This window comes from Mastigoproctus giganteus, chromosome 13 (assembly GCF_048544385.1).
Source record: "Mastigoproctus giganteus isolate SK-2022 chromosome 13, ASM4854438v1, whole genome shotgun sequence".
Classification (NCBI taxonomy): domain Eukaryota; kingdom Metazoa; phylum Arthropoda; class Arachnida; order Uropygi; family Thelyphonidae; genus Mastigoproctus; species Mastigoproctus giganteus.
Window position 1 is genome coordinate 105,943,218 of NC_143587.1, and position 20,803 is coordinate 105,964,020.

Genomic DNA, 20,803 nt, shown 5'->3' on the forward strand with positions numbered 1-20,803 from the left:
TGCAGTAATAGTTAAGACAGCAGAGTTTGTTAAAGGGAGGTCTTGTCTGACCATTTTGATTGAATACTATGATGTGGTCACAAAGAAACTGAATGCCAAAAATAATTTTGATATCATACACTTGGATTTCAGGAAAGCTTTTGATACTGTTGCACATGGAAGACTGCTGTACAAATTGCAGAGGTATGGCATTAAAGGTAAGTTGCTACAATGGATAAAGGAATGGTTGAGTGGGAGAAAATAGAGAGTGGTAATCAATGGACACTGCCTTCGTGGATGAATGTTATTAGTGGAGTTCCCCAGGGTTCGGTGTTGGCCCATTGTTGTTTTGTATATTTATCAATGATACTGATGAAGGTATATCAGGTTTAATGTCCAAGTTTGCAGATGATACAAAGGTTGGCGGGGTTGTTAACGACAGTAAAGACAGTATGATACTCCAACCGTATCTAGATAAGTTGGGAAAATGGGCTGAGAAGTGGCAACTGAAGTTTAACATTGACAAATGCAAAGTACTGCATACGGGTAGCAGTAACCAAAGAGAAATGTACCAACTGTGTGGCATTACACTAAGTGAAGTGGAAAGTGAGAAAGACTCGGGGGTAATTGTGCAGTCAAATATGAAGTTCGCTGAGTGGTGCAAACAAGCTGCCAGGCCAGGTCATGGAGTCTTATCAATGATATATATAGGAATTTTGCTAATAGATATTAGCCTAAATAAATTTAAGGCTGATCTGGACAGGCATTTCGAATGAATGGAGGGGTGAAATGGGAGGGTTTTTTTTTTTTTTTTTGGCTGATGCTGCATAAGCTTGCGTTTTTGCATCGTATGCTTCTACTAATGCCAATGCTAAAAAAAAAAAAAAAACTTTTTTGTACCTCCAGAGTAAAAGTTGCAGATTTTAAAGGAAATTTATCTGCTGATTCCAAAAATACCAAAATTCTGTCTCTATCATTTGTTCACTGAATATATTGAAATTTTAGTAACTTAATGAATGGCCAGTTTCTAATACCACAGAATAATATATGCAATTTCTTAAAAATGAGTCACTCATTTTGAAATACTTTAATCAAACATATAATGTACCACATGCATTCTTTTTCCTTTTATAATAAAAGAATAAGAGAAGTTTACCTCAATATGATACCTAGAACACTTCCATATGATACTCTCTGGAAATTAAAACAAAAACAATTAAAAAATCGAAAATCTTACATTACAGTAAGGAACAATTAAAAATCAATTTAATCAGTATCAATTTAACGCAATTAAAAATTAAGTAAAAAAAATTGCAAAACAATTTTCCTTCCTGAAACTGACAATGCTTTTCAACCATATGTCGTGAGCATGGAACTTAAATAGGGATCTTCGCGCATGCAGATAAAAGACCATGGATTGGAGATTAGATATGGCCATCAAACATTAGCAGAATTCTCATGTAATTTAATTTCGACAGTTTCTGCAATTAATAGTCAGTTATGGTGGACACCAAGTATTTTCGCCTCATTAAATAAAAAAATATGTTTTTCATTAACGGCATGAAAGGCTAATTCTAGTGTTGCTGGACGAAAAGCACGAACTGAGGCCACGTGTTCATTAACATGAAAATTCGGAGGAAACCGCATAGAACCCTGATAAGACGAGTCACAATCATCACAAGAAATATACTAGGTCATTTATTTGTGTTGCAAACGAGGAAAGGACTGAGTGATTTTTCAGTATAGTGTGTAATTTCCATATTGGCCTGGCTAGTTTTAAATTCGGTATCTTTAAAGAATCTGTTAAATTATTTGTGCCACTGTTCAATATATGGGACAGAAATAAAGTATTTTTTGATATTATTATTGTTGGGTGGTGTATTTTTTTGTATTCTATTCTTAGCTTGTACATTAATTCTGTCTATTGTAGCAAGTGGGTAACCCCTGTTTAAGAATCTGCTGGTTAATATTTGTATTTATAAGCATTGAGAAATTGATTAAAGATAATCGATCTTTTGTAGGTGAACAGGTGATAGCTGTTATAATGCTGAAGCATACCAGTGTTTATAGGTTTACGATAGACGTTAAATTGGATTTTATTAGCGTACCGAGGAAGCGTGAAATTTAGAAAATTTAATGACTTAGTATCTGTATTCTCCTAATATAGATTTCTGATATTAGGCCGCTCAGGCTTAATCCCATTGGCAAACCAAAAATTTGTTTGTATACTTTGTCTCGAAAGGTGTCTTCGCCCATGTGCGAAGACAAATATCCCTATTTAGGTTTTGAAAAGCATTGTCTGCTTCAGGAAGGAAAAATCGTTTTGCAATTTTTTCATTAAATTAATTTTTTACTTAATTTTTAATTGTTTTCGTTTTAATTTCTAAAGAGTATCATACGGAAGCGTTTTATGTATCATATTGATATCAATGTAGAGCGTATTGAGCATTATAGCTCTGGTTCGTACTATCAAATTCTCTTTTTAAGAAACTAGCAGTAATCTCCAATCGTGGAAGTATCCCAGTGACCTTGGTACCACTTTTCCATCATACGTCCTGATGAAAGCATTCCCCCCTTGCTCACCACTTACATATCCCAAAATTTTGAGGGAAAAACCGAGATGGTAATTATTTTTATAAGCAGCATCTCTATAACATTGCAGTAAAACTAGAGATTCATACTTATCTTCATTCTCTTTTTACAATAAATCCTTGCACGACTGCAATGTTCCTCGCACAACTGTTTATTCACAGTTTGTTTTCACAAATGTGCAGCACAGGTTTTTAATCCACTTGGAGGGGAAACCATCCTACTTCTAAAACTTCTGATTTGACAGAAGAAAAACCAGATATTTTTGTTAAGCAACCCTCTCTGGAGGCTGATTAATTTAGCCAGAGTGGGAAGAAAGCCAAAATATGTATCTGCCATTTCCAATCCAGATTGACTCAGTGCTCTGGTTTTCAGTCCCAGGTCAAAAAAGTCATTGGAAAAGCCAGCAACAAAAGTGTTAAACAATCACCAAGCTGTTAATTCAGTACCTTGTAGTTTTGTTTCAAACATCATCTTCAGGTGTTTCTTTATTTGTCAGCCAATGAAAATTTCTTTCTTTCAGTTTTGCATTTGATAAGTGGGAAACACTTCCCTTTGGTAGCAGAATCCACTTCCTTCTTTCTCCGGAGCTGTAAAAAAATTCTTCATTAATCTAAACTTTATATAGAAAGAAGAACCTTTTTTGGTTCAGCCAGTAGAACACATTTTATATTACTTCTCTCTATTAAAAATTCCTCTTTCTTTTCCCACTTCTACACAGTCTAATGCTTTCTGTTGTACAACTGACCCACAGACATAGAAAACAACAGTATCTTGTGAGGGGCTCACATCTGGTGAGTATGGGCTTGGCATACCCAGGGTCCTGAGCTGGATATCATCATTCTTCTCTTTCTTGGTGATTCTCTTCTACTTTCTTTCTCTCTCTCTCTCAATTTTTTTTTGGCTGGTGCAGACTTCCTGCACCATATGGCTAATAATAATAATAATAAAACTCCTCATACAAAGTGAGTAATCTAATTTCCTTAAAATCAGCACAGACTTTCCAAGCAAAGTCATGGCACTGTATTGCACTCAGGATCTTGGACATACTTTTTTATATTTCATTCAAGTCAACAGTGTGAAGTAGAGGAACTGGTGGAAATGCACTTCCGTTATGCAGCAGAACTGCTTTTAAACTTAATTCTGAAACAAATAAATAAATGCCATTCGTTAGGATTGCTTCCCCCCAATTAAAAAGACCACCATCTTTCTAGAAGCACACATTGCATCCCATAGAGAAATATTTTGAAAACACTTTCACTGTTGTAACCTAGAATTAAGGATTTCTGCTTGATTTAAATCATGAACTTGTCATTCAACTCTTCTTGTTTAATGAAGTGCAGAATATAAATTTTGCTTAGAGTCCAAAAATGTTGAGGTAGAAAGTCCAGCAAGGTCTGCAATGCAAGAATCCTCACGATATTCATTGCTGCTTCTTTTATCCCATGATTTTGAGGAATTTGATATTGACAGGTCTTCTTTATGTGGAATAGGCCTTATTGCAGAATATTTAATGCCGTGTTTCATTTTCTAGACATCCCTGATATATTTGATTTGCAGAAGTAGTAGTCATCAATGTGGTCACACGATTCTATCCACATTATAGGAACAGAAAAAGACACTTTTAATTTTCCCAGTTAGCCACATCCTCAGATTTGTGGGGAAGGTAATACTGCACACATATGTGGAACTCAAGCTTTGTCCTGATCACTCTTGCAACTAAAGTACAAAGAATATGCATGTTTAGTAATACTGTAGATTTTCTTCCTCTGAGTTTTGTAGTAAAATGTCTACACGCACACACACACACACTGCAGAAATTATCAGGGTGATTCAGCTACTTCCTTTGCTTTTGCTTAAACATTTTAGTAATACAATGCTAAGCAAAACATAGAAGAAACAAACAGCATGCAATAGATACAGAAATAACCTACACATATATTCACACCACAACTGTCTTTCCCTTAGTGGAAGAGAGAGGCTAGAGGCAGACAGATAAGACTGAATGTGTTAACCTTCCTCGACATTACTCCCATCTACAAGTACATGCAAAAATTATTATTTGCGAGTAATACAACAGATCATTGTCGTATCTGCTTCTAAATTGTAGTAAGATATATGTATTATGGGGATACATATTTACATTTCCCCCATAATACATATTTACATCACAATTTCTATATACATAATTATAAATATTATATGAGAAGAAGAAAGAATATGAAAAAAGAAGGAAATTATTTATGGACAAAAGCCACTGATAGATAGGAAGCACCCAACGACCATAATGGTATAATATGTAAATAAGTAATAGCTGAAGAGAAAAGAAAGTTTAAAAAAAAAATGAACACCATATAGAAATAAATATATACTTATATAAAAAATTATATTTTCGTATATTGTACAATCCTGTTGTTTATTTCACCACAGCTATTTTATTTGGATTTCTTAATTTTTTTTTTCTCCTAATTGCTATTTATTAATTTTTATTTTGCCATGGCATGTACTTTATGTTAGAAACAGAGGACATTATATTGTCATCTAATCACCAGAATCATGCAATTCTGGTGATTAACACTTGAAGGAAGGCTACAATTGTGCAATATATGACAATATAATTTTTTATATAAATATAGGTGTATTTCTATATACTGTTTAATTTTTAATTAATTTATTTTTTTTTTAATTTCATTTCTTCTCTTTTCTCTGCAGCTATTACTTTTCACGCGCGCGCACACACACACACGCACACACACACACACACGTACCTAAGTGCATGAAGCAGCAACAAAGGATACAAAAGTATATAAGCAAAGTTATAATAATTAAGCCAACAGAGGGAAATGTAAAAAGCAGAAGGTGCCAAACTAGTAGGGAAAGATTACAAAGAAAGATTATTAAGAGTAGATGATAGGGAAAAAGGCGAAAAATACCTAATTGAATTATAAAAAATTAAAAGCTGGATTAGAAAGCCCATTAGATGGAATGAAGCTACAAAGGAAAAATTAAAATAAACAATATTAAAGATTACAATAAAATACCATGCATCAAATTTAATAAAGGGGTGGAAAAATTTTGATGAAAGAGAAATCTAAAGGTGATAAAGTAAAAACCAGTAAAATAATAAAATATTTTATGCATACTATAAATAATTCATACAGAAAGCAGGTAATTCAATAAACTCATTTCTATGCCTACATTAATATTAGAAGAGGCATAAGATACAAGAAACCAAGCTTATATAGCATCAGCCAAAAAAAAAACTTCCCATCCATTCACTCCAAATGCTTGTCTAGTTCTAGTTCTGCCTTGACCTCCACTACAAGAGATGGAAGTTTGTTCCAACTATCAACCATCTGCTGGCTAAAGGCAAACTTCTGCACATCTATTCTACAACTGTCTTTCCTCAATTTGAATTTGTCCCCTCAGGTGAGTAATCTGAGTAAGAGGAAGAATACCATCAGCAATGAGCTTGCTAGAACCATTTAAGGCCTTATACACCTCAATTAGATCACCTCGCAGGTGCCTTAGGCCTCTCTTGGTAACAGCAACCCTTTGTTCCACTCACCAATCTCGTTGCGCTTCTCTGTATTCGTTCCAGCAGCTCCACATCCTTCCTAAAATAAGGCCTCCAGACTTGTATACAGTGCTCAATGTGTGGCCTGACCATTGTCTTGTACAAGGGGACAAAAAAGGTAAAGTGCAGCCATTATCAACCCACTGCAGGATGGAAGCCTCCTCAACAATTCATGCTGAGGGAAATGGGCCATAATCCGCCACGCTAGAAAGATTCTGCCAACCCGCATTGGTCCAGTGCGGGTTGGCAGATCGACCGTATTCAGCAGTCAGGGGCTTGAACCCCGGTATCACCTCCTTATTCCTGTTAGCAAAATTCCTGTATATCATTGACAAGATACCATGACCTACCCTTACATCCTGCCGGCACTGCTCAGAAAACTTCATATCTTACTGCACAATTACACCCAGGTCCTTTTCATTCTCCACTACCCTAAGTGTAATACCACCCAGTTGGTATGTTACTCTGGGGTTACTGCTACCCACATGCAGTACTTTACATTTGTCAATGTTAAACTTCAGTTGCCCCCTCTCAGCTCATCTGCTCAACTTTTCTAGATCCTGTTGCAGTAGTGTGCTATCATTACTGTCATTAACAACCCTGCCACGCTTCATATCGTCTGCAAACTTAGACATCAATATCCTTAATAAATACACAAAACAACAATGGGCCCAACACTGAACCCTGGGGACTCCGCTAATAACATTAGTCCATGAAGAGCAGTGTCCATTGATTACCACTGTCTGTCTTCTCTCACTCAACCCTCCTTTTATCCACGTGCAACAGTATCAAAAGCTTTCCTAAAATCCAAGTACACGATACCAATTTTTTTTTTTTGCATACTGTTCCTTTGTGACCACATCATAGTATCCAATTAGATTTGTTAGAGAGGACTTCCCCTTAACAAACCTATGCTGTGTCTGAACTATAACTGCAGCCTTGTCTAGATGATCCTGCATTGCTTCTTTAACCAGTGACTCCAGTATTTTCCATGGAACAGAAGTTAAACTAACAGGTCTGTAATTATTTGTGTCGCCCTTTGATCCCCCTTTGTGAATTGGGGATACATTTGTACATCTCCAGTCCATGGGGACTTCCCCTGAGTCCAAAGATGCTCTCATAATTGTGGCTAAGGGTTTGCTTACTTCCTTTGCCACCTCCCATAATATAACTGGATAGATCCCATCCATCCCAGATGCCTTTCTTATGTTTAACTTCAACAATTTCTCCTGCACTTCGCTCTCAGTTATTACAAAGTCATTTAGCTCCCTGCCAGAGATTGTTAAGCTTCTGGTCTCCACTTCCCTACAGACTTCCTCATGTGTGTGAATGTAGATGCAGACTACTCATTCAGTTTGTCAACTATCTCAGCAGGTTCATCAACAATCAATCCTTTGATGTCATGTTGACCACAATGTGATTCATCCCCTTCTAGAGTTTACACAAGTAAAGAAATCTTTACTGTTTTCCTTTGCCAAAGATTTCTTGTAATTTGCCTTTGTTTGCCTAACATCCTTTGTGACTTGTTTGCAGACTATCTTATATCTACCATAGGCATCTGTGCTCCTGATAGTTAATGCGTCCCATGAATTTTTATTCTGTCAACGTGTTACTCTAATGAGTCTCACAGTTCATCTGACATCCATTTAGGCCTTGGACAGTATTTCTTAGTTGTTATGAAAAGCATAGTAGCTTCCAAGATTAATTCCTTCAATGCTTCCCATTTTTAATTTGTTGCTGGTAACATCATCAGTTGGTCTTACTGTATAGAACTTAAAAAATCTCTAAGACTACTGTAGTCACATTTATGAAAGCAAAAACCCTTCCTTTTACCCCTTATGGTAGCTACATCTTTAATTAAATCCCACATCAGTAAACTGTGATCACTGCCACCTAGTGGTTCCTTTATCTGCAGATTCTTAATGCATAAAGAATCACTGCTGATAATCAGATCAAGAGTATTACTCCCCCTGGTTACATCTTGAACATGCTGCCGTAGAAAACAGTCCTCCAATAAAGTCTTGCTAGTGTGTGAGTGATCCATCCACAAGTTCCAGTCTGTATTTGGGAAGTTAAAATCCCCCATTATAAGACAATCTGATTTACTGGCCCACTCTATTTCTCTATATAATTGTTTGTTGTACTCATTAGGTCTATAACACACTACTACTCTCAACTTGGTTTTCTCAGTGTTTATGTCACACCAATTTGACTCAGCTGACTCTGTCCACCCATATTAATTGGATGCACTTCCTTAGATTTTATGTGTTTCTTAACTAACAGCATCTCCCCTCCTATCCTTCCTGTACACATTGTACTCCCCAAATTCAAATTCTGCACTGCTTATATCTGTGTGACACCACGTCTCTGATATCCCAACAACATCAGCCTTTGATGTCTTCACCAGCACCTCAAATTTATTTACTATATTTCTGGCATTGGTGTACATGCAGTATACTTGCACCTCTTCCTACTCTTAGTTACCCTAACACAACCCTTGTTCCATGATGACTCCCAGCAGTCCTTGAAATCCCTAGTACAGTAAACCCTTGCTATTCGCGAGGGTTACGTTCCTGAGAAATGATGCGAATACTGAGTTATGGCTCCCATAGTAATAAAGGGGTTCCGTTCCAAAGTATGAAATATATAAGAAAAACTAGTTTAAAATTTTGTCTATGTATGTATTATATGTACCTTCATAATATGACTATGTACATAGACAGTACATAGTGAAATGCAAACATATGGCATCGAAATGAATATAAGAAACAATTTAATATTAAATGTAATATTTATTAGAAATTTCAAACAAATCTTTCAAACCAGCGTCTTTGCTAGCTAAAAAACTTATCCCGCCAGTGCTATCACCAGTTTCTCTAAAGTGTTGATAAAGGTGTTTTGCCTTTTCACGAATGATGAGTGAACTTAACGGAATTTTATTTTGAGTTTGGTCTTCTATCCACAGATTTAAAGCCTTTTCCATTTTTTCTAATTTAACATCACGAGTTACAGAGCAAATTTTTGAAGCAATTAGTGCGTTTTCACGGACACTACAACGGATTTTTTCTTCCGATTTTTTGATTGATCATACCGTTGACTCATTGATTTTATAATGTTTGGCCACTGAGGAGACACTTTCACCATTAGAAATTTTGTCTAATAACTCAATTTTATTCGCTAATGTCATTGCCTTCTTTGATCTTTTCACATTTCCCTTGTTATTCGTAGCCATATTTTTGTACAGGTTAGAAAGAACTTGTCCACAATAAGTCACTTTCTTCCATTAACACACTCGAAAAAGTCTGTTTTACAATGCAGAATGGTAGATTTATCACTTTTGTAAGCATATCAATTTATAAATTGATAAATTTATTCAATTTATAAGCATATAAATTAAAAGTAAACGACGAAACCTTCCATGACAAGCGCATAACACATACTGAACAAGGATTAGCGAGAAACATCCACGCTCACGATTTTGTCACCCCTCACCTGCCACCCACTGAACGCTGTTTTGACCGGGAAAGATAATTTTAGCCACGCCCACATTTTAAAATTCACATTTTTTTAGGTTTCGTTTTATATTAAATCAGCGACCGCGAATAGCGGGGGGTTTACTGTAACTCGCTTTCCAGGCTGCTGCTCATTCCAATTTAAGCAGTGCAAGAATCACTTTCACCTCTGCCTGTGGAAATCTATTAGTCTGTGAATCCCCCCCCCCAAAGTTAGCAGTTTTCCGACCCACCTAACACTGCCTCGATAGCATCAGCAGATATTCTTGCACCCTTTCTATTTAAGTGTATCCCATCCCTGCAGAAACGATCTCTCCTGTTAACATATCGCTACAGAAAAAAAAATATTTAAAAATATGCTCTGATAGAATGAAAATAATGTGCAAAAAGAAAAAGTATTTAAAAAAATTTTATAAGGAGGGTAAAAGCAGTAATTTCTTCCCTAAAGATAAGTAGGTCGTTCCAACACAGTGTTTGTGACCAAATTAAATATGCAGTAATAAGTGGAATTGAAGGGAGATTAAAGATGAATATGGCAATTCTAAAGGAAAGGTACGTTGGTAAATTAGAACAAGCTTGGTATGTGATATGACTAATAAGTTGAAGTGAAGATAAATTGAAAATGGTTTTAAAAAAAAATTATACGAATTATTTACAATTATATTGTAATTCGTTTGGAGTTATATTTGCATTTCACTTCAAGAAATTATAGTTATTTTGACATTTTATTCATTTCATATATCTTCAACAGCTTTTACAGTTCTGTTACCATTCAGTACCTCCAGGACTATACCTTTCATACTTTAACTTTTGGATTTTCTCAGAATTTATCATCTGGAATTTTCTGCAACCATTTTCACCCAGTCTTTAATCTTACTTTCTTGTCAATTAAACACTGTCTTCTCCCATGCTTTCGAATTCAGCCTTTAATTTCTTATAATTCAATGTATCACTTAGGTTCTTTCACCTTCTTTCCCTGTCGTCCACGCTTAATACTAATCTTTTATTCTTTCTATCCTTTCCCTACTACTCTGTCACCTTGTGCTTTTTACATTTCCATCTTTCAGCTCTTTTTCTTGCTTAATTATTATTATAACTTTGCTTTTAGGTGTGTGTGTATATATATATATATATTTATACACACATGTATAAATAAATTTTCTGTTTATACTCCAGGACGACCAAACGGTCAGAGGAGTTCGCATGATAGATTGAATACAAGGAATAGCACCGTATTCAGCAGTCACGGGCTTGAACCCCGGTCACTCAAGGCACATGTGCTTATGCACCCGCGCGCCTGACCATGATTATTCAATTTGTTGACTGGTGCAAGATCTCATCTTAATTTTCATCATTTGAATCTGTGGATTTCTCCTCAAAATACTCTCCCTTGAACCTTATACACTGTCACCACCATTGTACCCACACATTAAATGCTTCTTGCAAGCCATTTTTTGAAAGACTGCAAAATGCTTTCTTCAGATGTGGAAACAAGAATAAATCACACAGGGCCAAGTGTGGTGAATAAGGGGGATATGGCAGAACTTTTCCATATCCCCCTTATTCACCGTTATGGGGCCTGGCATTGTCTCGATGGAGAAACCATTTCACACCGGAATATGGCCATCCTACCAAGATACTCATTACCATATGCTTTATTCATCTCTTTAACTGTTTCCAATGCATTTAAGCCGTCTGACATGCTAACGAATCACATATCACTGTTCAATCTGTATGTCCAACATATTTGCTTCAAAACAACAAGCGACTGAAAAACTCTTCACAGAATACTAGCTCTAATTATTTTTTTTAAATCTGCAAATAGGTTATATGTTAGTGGAAGTAAAAATCATGTTTGCTAGTATTATTAAGCCTTTGTATGAATCCGTATTAATTAGTGTAATTATACGCAAGCATTTAACATAGCATGGGTGCAAATAATAAAAATAACCATAAAAGAATTGTCTTGTTTGTAGCATATTTCTCAACATAGAAAGTTTTAAAACATTGAAATTTCTTCTACTGAGCTTGCTTAATACAGTTCCACATAATTGTCTAGCTGAATAATTTCAATTTAGACTGCTGATCAAGAGGAGCTCATCCAAAATATTGTGTCCAATAAATTTATAGATTTTAACAAATTCTTCGACCAGTAGTTTCATTGTTGACATTCATTTGGCCTAAAATATACAAGAATTGTTTTCTTCTTTAATTTCATTGATTTTTTTATTATTCCTTATTATTCCTTAATCCAAAGGAATACAAGTTGAATCACACTTGTACGATATAAAGTGATACTTAATGTTATACAGTACTTTGCTCCTTTATAGAACACATTGAAACCAAAACCTTATAGGGAAATATTCCATCGCTTTAATTTAAGTTAATTATTTGGCCTTCAATGGGAGCAGAATGAGCCTCATAATCAAAAACTGAATGTAGTAGCACATTTTTTTTTTTTTTATTTCAATACCGCATTAGAGCAAATGCAGCTTTGAAAGAGCTGTTCTAGTGGTGTCTCAGATTTTTAAATGTATAGCAGATTAATCTTTTTTTTAATTTTTTGGATGCAAAAAAAAAAAAAAAAAAAATTTGATATCATATACTTGGATTTCAGAAAAGCTTTTGCTACTGTTGCACATAAAGGACTGCTGTACAAAGTGGAGCAATAAGTTACTGTTATGGATAAAAGGGGTGGTTGATTGGGAGAAGACAAAGAGTGGTTATCAATGGACCTGTGTTAGTAGTAGAGTCCCTTAGGGGGCAGTGCTAGATTCAGTTTTCTGTATTTATTAATGATATTGATGAAGATATATTAGGCGTAATGTCTAAGTTTACAGGTGATACAAGAGTTGGCAGGGTAATGATTGGTAATCAAGGAATGCTATGCAACAAGGTCTAGAAAAATTAGGCAAATGGAATGAGAAATGGCAAATAAAGTTTAATATTGACAAATGCAAGGTACTGCACATGAGTAGTATTATGTTAATCCCAGATTAACGTACCAATTATATGGTAATTATGCAGTGCAGATAGGAATTTTGCTAGCAGAGATGAGGTGATTATTTCATTGTATAAGGCAATGATCAGGCCATATCTTGAGTATTGCGTACCAGGCTGGAGACCTCATTTTAGGAAAAATGTAGATCTGCTGGAACAAGTGCAGAGAAAGGGAACAAAATTGGTAGGGGAAACAATGAGGTGCTCTTATCAAAAAAGGCTTAATTTCTGCAAATTGCAGCATCTGGAGACTAGGCACCTGTGAAGTGATCTGACTGGAGTTTAAGGCTTTGAATGGATTGAGCAAACTCATTGCTGATAGGATTCTTCCTGCTGAGACTATACACAAGAGGGCATAAATTCAAATAGTTCTTTTTTTTTGGATGATGCTGTTTAATTTTTTTTGCAAAATTCACAATGCTAATTTATAAAGGTGTTAGCAACTTTTTTTTAAACAGAACAGTATTTGCCTCTGAGTTGAGCTTAAGCCTTGGTGCCAAGTACTTGGCCTCAGTCCTGCTTTCTGTGACTAAACTGCAAGAACCAATATCACTAGAGCATATTATTGGCAATCAGACAAATATTAAGGAACTTTTGTTTTCTGAAAAAAATTGGAATATACCATCAATTCTGAATCATTTTGTAACACAACTCTATGGACAGGCACGCTATAGCCAGTGTAGCTTATGTACCATTAAACACCCCATTTGGCCTCAGTCTGCATTGGAATCAAAATGCTCAAATATCAAATGCAGTAAAGCATACTAAATCTGATTTCAGCTCCTGCCTTGGAATATCCTCCTTTAAATTTGTGCACTGTTTCTAACTTTCATTCATATCAAGATAATAGCAAAAATATTCCCAGAAATAACTGCCATGACTTTACTCATGTGACATATCCTTACTAGAAAAGGAATGGTTTCATCTCAAACATCTGTTATCCTACTTTTTAAACACACATTTTCATACACAGCCATGACTAATTGGCTGTGTATGAAGTAAGAAATCAGGGCTGTGCATTTTTCAAAAATACAATAGTGTTTTTTTATATGCTACTTTATTTAATAATGAGCAAGTTAAAATGAAGTTATCTGAAAAGTAAATTTTTATTGTGTATGTGGATTTTATTAAATATTCTTATTAATAAAATTTTTATTAAATTAAATGCCAAAGTAAGAAAAAATAATCAACAGTGGGGAACTATTGTTGTTTCAGTTGTAGTTTTCCCCCCCCTCTATCTTTTAAAACTGGTAGTTTGTTATTGTTCATATTAAAAAAAAATTCTTATCATATTGTAAATATTCTGTTTTTCAGTATCTAGGAAAAGGAAGAAGTCATGTCAGCTTCACAGAACCTGTAATCTGCCGCATCAAACGCTTGGTTCGACAGCATACGAAGTAGTTTCAAATTATGCTACTAGTGTCTTCCACCTAACCTCAATTTTTTTTTAAGAATATGTGTATATAGTATGGGACTATGAAGTGTTAATCTTTTTAATAACAGATGTTAATATATTTGTATGTTTAGTGAAAAAATCTTTGATAAAGGTTTGATTTTTCTATTTGTATGTAATTATTTTTAAACATATTTTTCATGTCTTATTATTCACTTTGGGTTTCATTTTTAAATTCCCCCTTGAAGTAGTTCAATAGAATTAGCTATTTTTCTATTTATACAGTGGGGCCCCAACAACCGATGGTAATTCGTTCCACAAAACCCATTGTATGTTGAAAATGTAAGTTGAAACCAATAATACATTGATTTCCTGTAATTCGTTCCCCAACAACACATAAAATAGATAATTCTTACATGTTAAAAATTAGTGATAAAAATAGTCATAAAACATCTGAAAATAAAAAACAAACAATAAATTAGCATTTACCTTCGACTTGAAGTGCAGAGCTGATGAAATCAATGATGGAGTAGTGGTGGGACTACTCCCACCAATCAAGCATTAGGTGTCTTTTGTTGCTACTGACAAAGTGGACTGTATTTTACGACTTTTTTGTAGCTTTCTGGAGTAAGAAATGACTTCGTCCACCATTTTGTACATCACGAGTTCAGTGTTTTCAATATCGGGGTGTTTTTATCACTTCTTTTAAATACTCCCAAAAAGAAATGTCTTCAACTCTTCAGATGGCACTTTTTGGGTGTCTTTTTCTTCCACTCCAGTGTCACTCTCTGTAATTTTCTCCAACTCTTGTAGCTCCTCTGTTGTAAGCTCACGCCCATTAGCGTTGTCTATAAGTTTTTCCACATCCTCTTCGCCAATTTCCAGACCCATTCATTTTTCAAGAGTAACAATATCATTTGTCAAAGCACCATCATATCCAAATCCATCATTATGGATAATTAAAGGCCAGATGTTTTTCAAGGATGAATTTAAGAGAACTTAAATTTGCAAGAACTTACACTCAGCCTCACACAATCCAGCATGTTGACCTTAGACCTTCAAAAATCTTTGAGGGCCACAGCATTTTCACTAGAGGTCGCTGCAAAGCAACTTGCAAACATTTTCGTGGTGTAGGTTTTCTTGAAGTTTGCAGTCACTTGTTGGTGCATTGGTTGAAGAAGAAGAAGAGTGGTGTTGGGTGACAAAAATTTGACTTGAACAGTCAAATTGTGTCTCAAGAGATTGAACAAGGTTGGGATCATAGTCTGGTGTATTATCCAGCAGAAGCAGTGCCTTCACAGGAAGCTTATTTTTCTCGAGAACTCTTCTCGGAAGGACAGAAAACTTCAAGCTCCCATTCGTTGAAGACATGTCCCGTAACCCAGGCCTTCTTGTTACTGTGCCAAAATGCTCCCGACATGCCTTTGTTGACCTTTTATTGTTTAAATAATCTGTCGGTATTAGAGCGATACACTTCAGCATAAAATCCAAGAGGCATTGGCACCCAACAGGAGAGTGAGCCTGTCTTTCATAGGCTTGTTCTCCTTGGCATTCACTTCCAGAAGAGGCCGGTTTCGTCAATGTTAAAATCCTGGTGGGTAAGATAATCCTCCTGATCAACAAACTCTTGGAATTCAATTTTAAAGGTATCAGCTGCTTTTTTTTTTTTTTTTTTTTTTATCAGTACTGGATGCCTTCCCATGCCTTTCAACATTTGCCCTTTTTTGAAGCACTCAAAACCAGCCTCTGCTGGCTTTAGTCTTCAAAACCACTGGTTGATGGAGCTTTAAGTTTCAGATCGTAATAGATCTGAAATAATCATACGAGTGATGTTCTGCATGCTACACATTGAACAATAAAAAAGATACTTGGTTGAGAACAATCGTAAGAGTGATGTTCCGTGCAGCATGCATCTGAAAATTTCCACCCATGTACCCGCAAATATCGTCGGTCCTTAAAATAACGATCGTATGGAAGGCATATCGGTTGCTGAGAATATCAGATGTCAATGTCATTTTTTTTTAAGTCGAGGCCCCACTGTATTCATCAGCCTTTTAGGCAAAAAAAAAGAAACGTAAAATAATTATTTTACAGAGAATGCAATATCTGCATGATGAAACAACATTGAACATTCTCCATTAAGATAAAATTTCTTGACATTTTCAATAACATCAGCATAAAGGTATGCATTCGTTAAGTATACTTGAGGAATAGGGCTTTAAACATTATTATATATTCGTTTAACACACTTATATTAAGAGTGTTAAATCTGACTTCCAAGTAACATACATCTTTCAGAGAGGCACTTTGAGAAAGAACATCCAATAGCATTATTTCTTAAAATATTTTCCTATTTTTCATAACCTGCTTACTTTGTAACTTTCTTAGCTGACTTAATTCGTGCTGAATATGAATCGAAAGTTACAAAACATTTCATCTCTCTCTTTGCTTACTAATGTCTTCACCAGAAAGGTGTTTTTGCATTCCCAGCCTTAAAGATAAATTTAAAGTTGAGACGCAGAATTGAAAAATATTTGGATTCTCCTAACCATAGGTAATTCACCTCATAAATACTGAAAGGAAATTGTATGAGACAAGACCAGGAATGCCACCAGTAGCATACCTGGCCACCTCGTCTTGTCTGTTTGCCTAATGATCTATGCCACTGCTGACTTACTTGCCCTTGTCATAAGTCAGTTGTTATTTGGTAATAATAAATTCAAGTATTTCCCTGCTGTACTGCATGCATCTCTCTTTTTGAACAGAGATGTATGCAGTACGTCTTTCTAAAAAGTGAAAGGAATGTTTTTGCCGTAAAATCTATAATCATATGCATCTCTCACTAGAGCCAGAACAGAAAGTTTTGTAACTCTTTAACAAAGAAATTATGGTATTATATATGATATGCAGTAGGAAAGTACAATAAGACTTCTAAATAATATTTCTCATCCAATGTGGGCAGACTCATGATAAACACTGTGATGCATGTATAGTTTTTCTGCATATTAGCACTGTATTGTTAAAATGTTTAAGCAGAAGAAAAGGAAATGTCTGAATCACACTGACAATTTCTGCTATGTGTAAACAGTTTACAAAACTCAGTGGAAGAAAATTTACAGTACTGCTAAAACACACATTCTTTGTAATTTGCAAGATTGGTGATCAGGACAAAACTTAGTTCCACGTATGTGCAGTATTACCTGCCCCACAAATCTGGGGATGTGGTGAGAAACATGCAAGCACAGCATTAAATACACTAACGTATCATCATCAATAAGGCTTATTCCACATAACTCACAGACTGCCAATACCAGATTACCAAAATCATGGGATAAAGGAAGCAGTGATGAATATAGTGAGGAAATGAAATTTGTGGTGCAGGCTCTGCTGCACCATCCACTTCAACAGATTTGGACTACCAACCAGAAAATTATCACACACCACACTTAAGCAAGAAGAGCTGAATGACTTTGTTATTTAAGTTCGGTTCTAAGTTAAAACAGTGGAAGTTGCTTGAAGCAGAAGCTAAAATTACAGTATATTGAAAACGTTTTCAAAATATTTCATGGAAAACAGTGATTGTGTGTAGAATAGCATATATTTATTGATGCTTAAAAATTAAATTTAAAAGCAATTTTGCTGCATAATAGAAATGCATTCCCATCAGTTCCTCTTTGCACTGTGCTTGAAAGAAATTTACAACAAAAGTGTCCAAGATAATAAGTTCACTAAAGCACCATGACTTTGATCCTCAATTTGCATGGTCACCAAAATTTTAGATTGCGTGGCAAGTTTCGCTACCTGCGTGATTTTGTTTATGAAGCTTCAAAAATAGGAATGAAGAGCAGATTTTGAAAATTTGTTTTTTACATGATTGAAGATTTCACTGAAGGAGAAACACGTCATCATCATAATAATGTAAAATCCCACAGAATTACATCGGCATTATCGCAAATGCAATAAGATAGAGTTTACTACACATTTATAATAGATTGCACTAACATAAGAGCCCAATAAACCGGAAAGTGATTTTGTTTTATGGTCATGACCTCCAGAAATGTGCTTTAGAAAAATGCATTCAAAACTGATTCTTATAACCAAACATAGCAATAAACGGTGGTGTTTGTCTGGTTATTTTTGAAACAACTTCCTCGTTCAGGAACCCCCTTTATCAGTTATCCTACATTAGCTGTTCAGAAAGAATTTTTTTCTGGTTCGCACAATGTAAAGTGTTTAAAAACAGATAACTGAACTTTTAAGAAATTAAAAGTTCAGTTATCTGTTCCACATCATTGGCTGCAAAAAACACAAAAGTGAGAAATCCTATAATAGAGAAAACTGAATGACATAAAAGACTTTTTTCCTGAAAAAAATGCATTGAAAAATCCCTGCATCCTATATGTGGAAGTGAGCCCTCCCTCGTGGGCATTCCGGTAGGTTGTATTTTGCCTTCAGTTAATAATTTCATTTCTGAAGGATAACAGGACACCCTAGGGTTATTTTGGACTTGCAAAGTTGTTTGGAATCAGTTCCAAGAAGTTTTGAAAGCCAGGGAACACAGGAAAAGCCTTAGAAGGTGATGAAAGATTCAAGATTCTTCTCCAGGTTTCTCAATAGTTTGCCGATCCTTTAAAAGGTGGCACGACACACGGGCCAGTTATTTCTGTTTGGCATTTCATGATGAGTGTCTCCCCATGTACTTATTTGTGTGAAGTGACTATAATCACAACAATGAATTTTATTCATTGTAGGTGACTGAAACAAAATAAAGAACAGTGAACAAAATTGTTTTTAATCAGGACTCCGTTTCGTAACAATCTTGGCATTTGACATTATTTTAATGTATTTTACCCTCAGAAAATGGCTGCAGGAGAAAAGAGGTTGAGTTATACTATCGGATATAAACCAAATGTAACATGGTAACAAAGCTGCGGAAAGGTTTTTTGGGCCACCACAAACACCACCTACGTAAAAAATAATGTGTCTGGCAGAAGCAAGAAAAAGAACTTCAAGCTTCTAAAAAAAAGTAAACATAACCTTTTCGTCCCACCCCATATTGGCCAGAACCTGAAGAAGACGTAAAAAGGTGAGTAGTAGGTGAAAGGAATTTAGAAAGAAGTATTTCTACCAAAATGATTATGCATAAAGCTAGAATATTAGCAGAAGGACAAAGAATTCAGAAATTTTCTGGAACAGAAGGGTTTGTATGCACTGATAAATCATGCAAAGGCATGGTTTATCAGTGCGTACAAAAACATCAATTACACAAAAGTTACCAGCAGATTATAAAGAAAAAAATACTGGAATTCCATAAATTTGCAATAAAGGCACGAAAACGAACTCCTTTGGAACTTGGCCAAATATGGACGAGGTCCCACTAACTTTTAATGCACCATCCAACAAAACTGTGAATATCAAAGGGTCTAAAACAGTGTCAATAAAAACTATCGGGCAAGAGAAAGCACATTACACAGTACTTTTGGCCTGCTGTGCTGATGGCACAAAACTGCCACCATTTTTAATATATAAAAGAAAAAAACTCTACCTAAGAAAAAATTCCAGAAGGTGTATTTGTTCATCCAAAAGGATGGATCTTGAGTGAATTTATGACTCCAAAAAATATGGACAAGGTGTCCTGGTGGTCTCTTAAGGAAACCATCTCTTCTCATTTGGGACCAGTTCAGAGCCCATAGAACTTAAGTTATTAAAAAGGGGGTGAAGGAATTGAATACACAGGTAGTTGTCATTCCTTGTCGACTGACAAGCCAATTGCAGCCTTTGGATGTGTCCATAAACAAGCCATTTAAGAAAATTATGAGAGGAACAAATGGATGGGAGAACCCGATCATGACCTCACACCCACGGGAAGAATGAAGAGACACCATTGCACAGGTGTGTAAATGGGTTAAGAAATCTTGGAGAAATATAAATGGTAAAATAATTATAGTCTTTCAAGAAGACTGGAATTAGTAATGCCCTTGATGGTGCTGAAGACAGTGATACCAACATTAATGTGGAAGAGTTTTTGGGATTTGAAGATAATTTTTTTTGATTTACAAAATGACTGAACTTTCCCTTTGCAGAACACTAATGTTTTTTACCATTCCCTCACTGTCGTTTTGTTCATTTTCAATTCTAGTGGTAGTTTGCTTCATATAAAATATTTTCTAATGTAGCTAATATTCTTTTATTTCTCTTTTAAATTGCTGTATTGGTAAATGAATAATAATAATTAAATGTGTTATACAGTACAGGTAACCCTCATATAACACGGTAGTTAGGTTCCTATAAAATGTCATGTTGTGAGAAACAGTGTTATACAGGACTTAAAAAAAAAGCAGGGGGGGGGGGGAGGTTACATTCCAAATGCTGATGTAGCCGAGTGGTCAGGGGCGAGAGTGCATAGCACGCATTCCTTGAGTAGACCGGAGTTCAAGTGCGTGACTACTAAATACAATAAATATTTGTGTTGACGACTTATTGTAAACTCTACTGACTTGGTTGTCATGCCGGAGTATAAACAGGAAATTTAAAAATACACTATTTTGTTAAAAAAATGTTAAAACTAACAAAAAATACACCATTCTAGATTGTGTATTTTCTGCTCTTTAAAAAAAGCTGTAATCTGGTTTTGTTTGCTTTTGCTTGATAAATCTTTGTGAATTTCATCATATGGAACTAAGCATTTTTTAATTTTGTGCTCCTTTCAGTTGAAGAATCTGCATTCAAAAAATAAGATTATAATTGCTCGGC

The 20,803-nt window shown here is 35.3% G+C and overlaps 1 protein-coding gene across 2 annotated transcripts in view; it reads left to right on the forward strand.

Moving 5' to 3' along the window:
- Nup205 (nuclear pore complex protein Nup205) overlaps positions 1-14,126 on the forward strand; it is a 738,550-nt gene extending 724,424 nt beyond the window's left edge. For both annotated transcript variants that reach the window (XM_090387115.1, XM_090387116.1), the window contains exon 40: positions 13,972-14,126. In XM_090387115.1, coding sequence (XP_090243241.1) covers positions 13,972-14,058 — 87 coding nt within the window. In that variant the 3' untranslated portion in view covers positions 14,059-14,126. The remainder of the gene's footprint in view (positions 1-13,971) is intronic.
- The last annotated feature ends 6,677 nt before the right edge of the window (positions 14,127-20,803 follow it).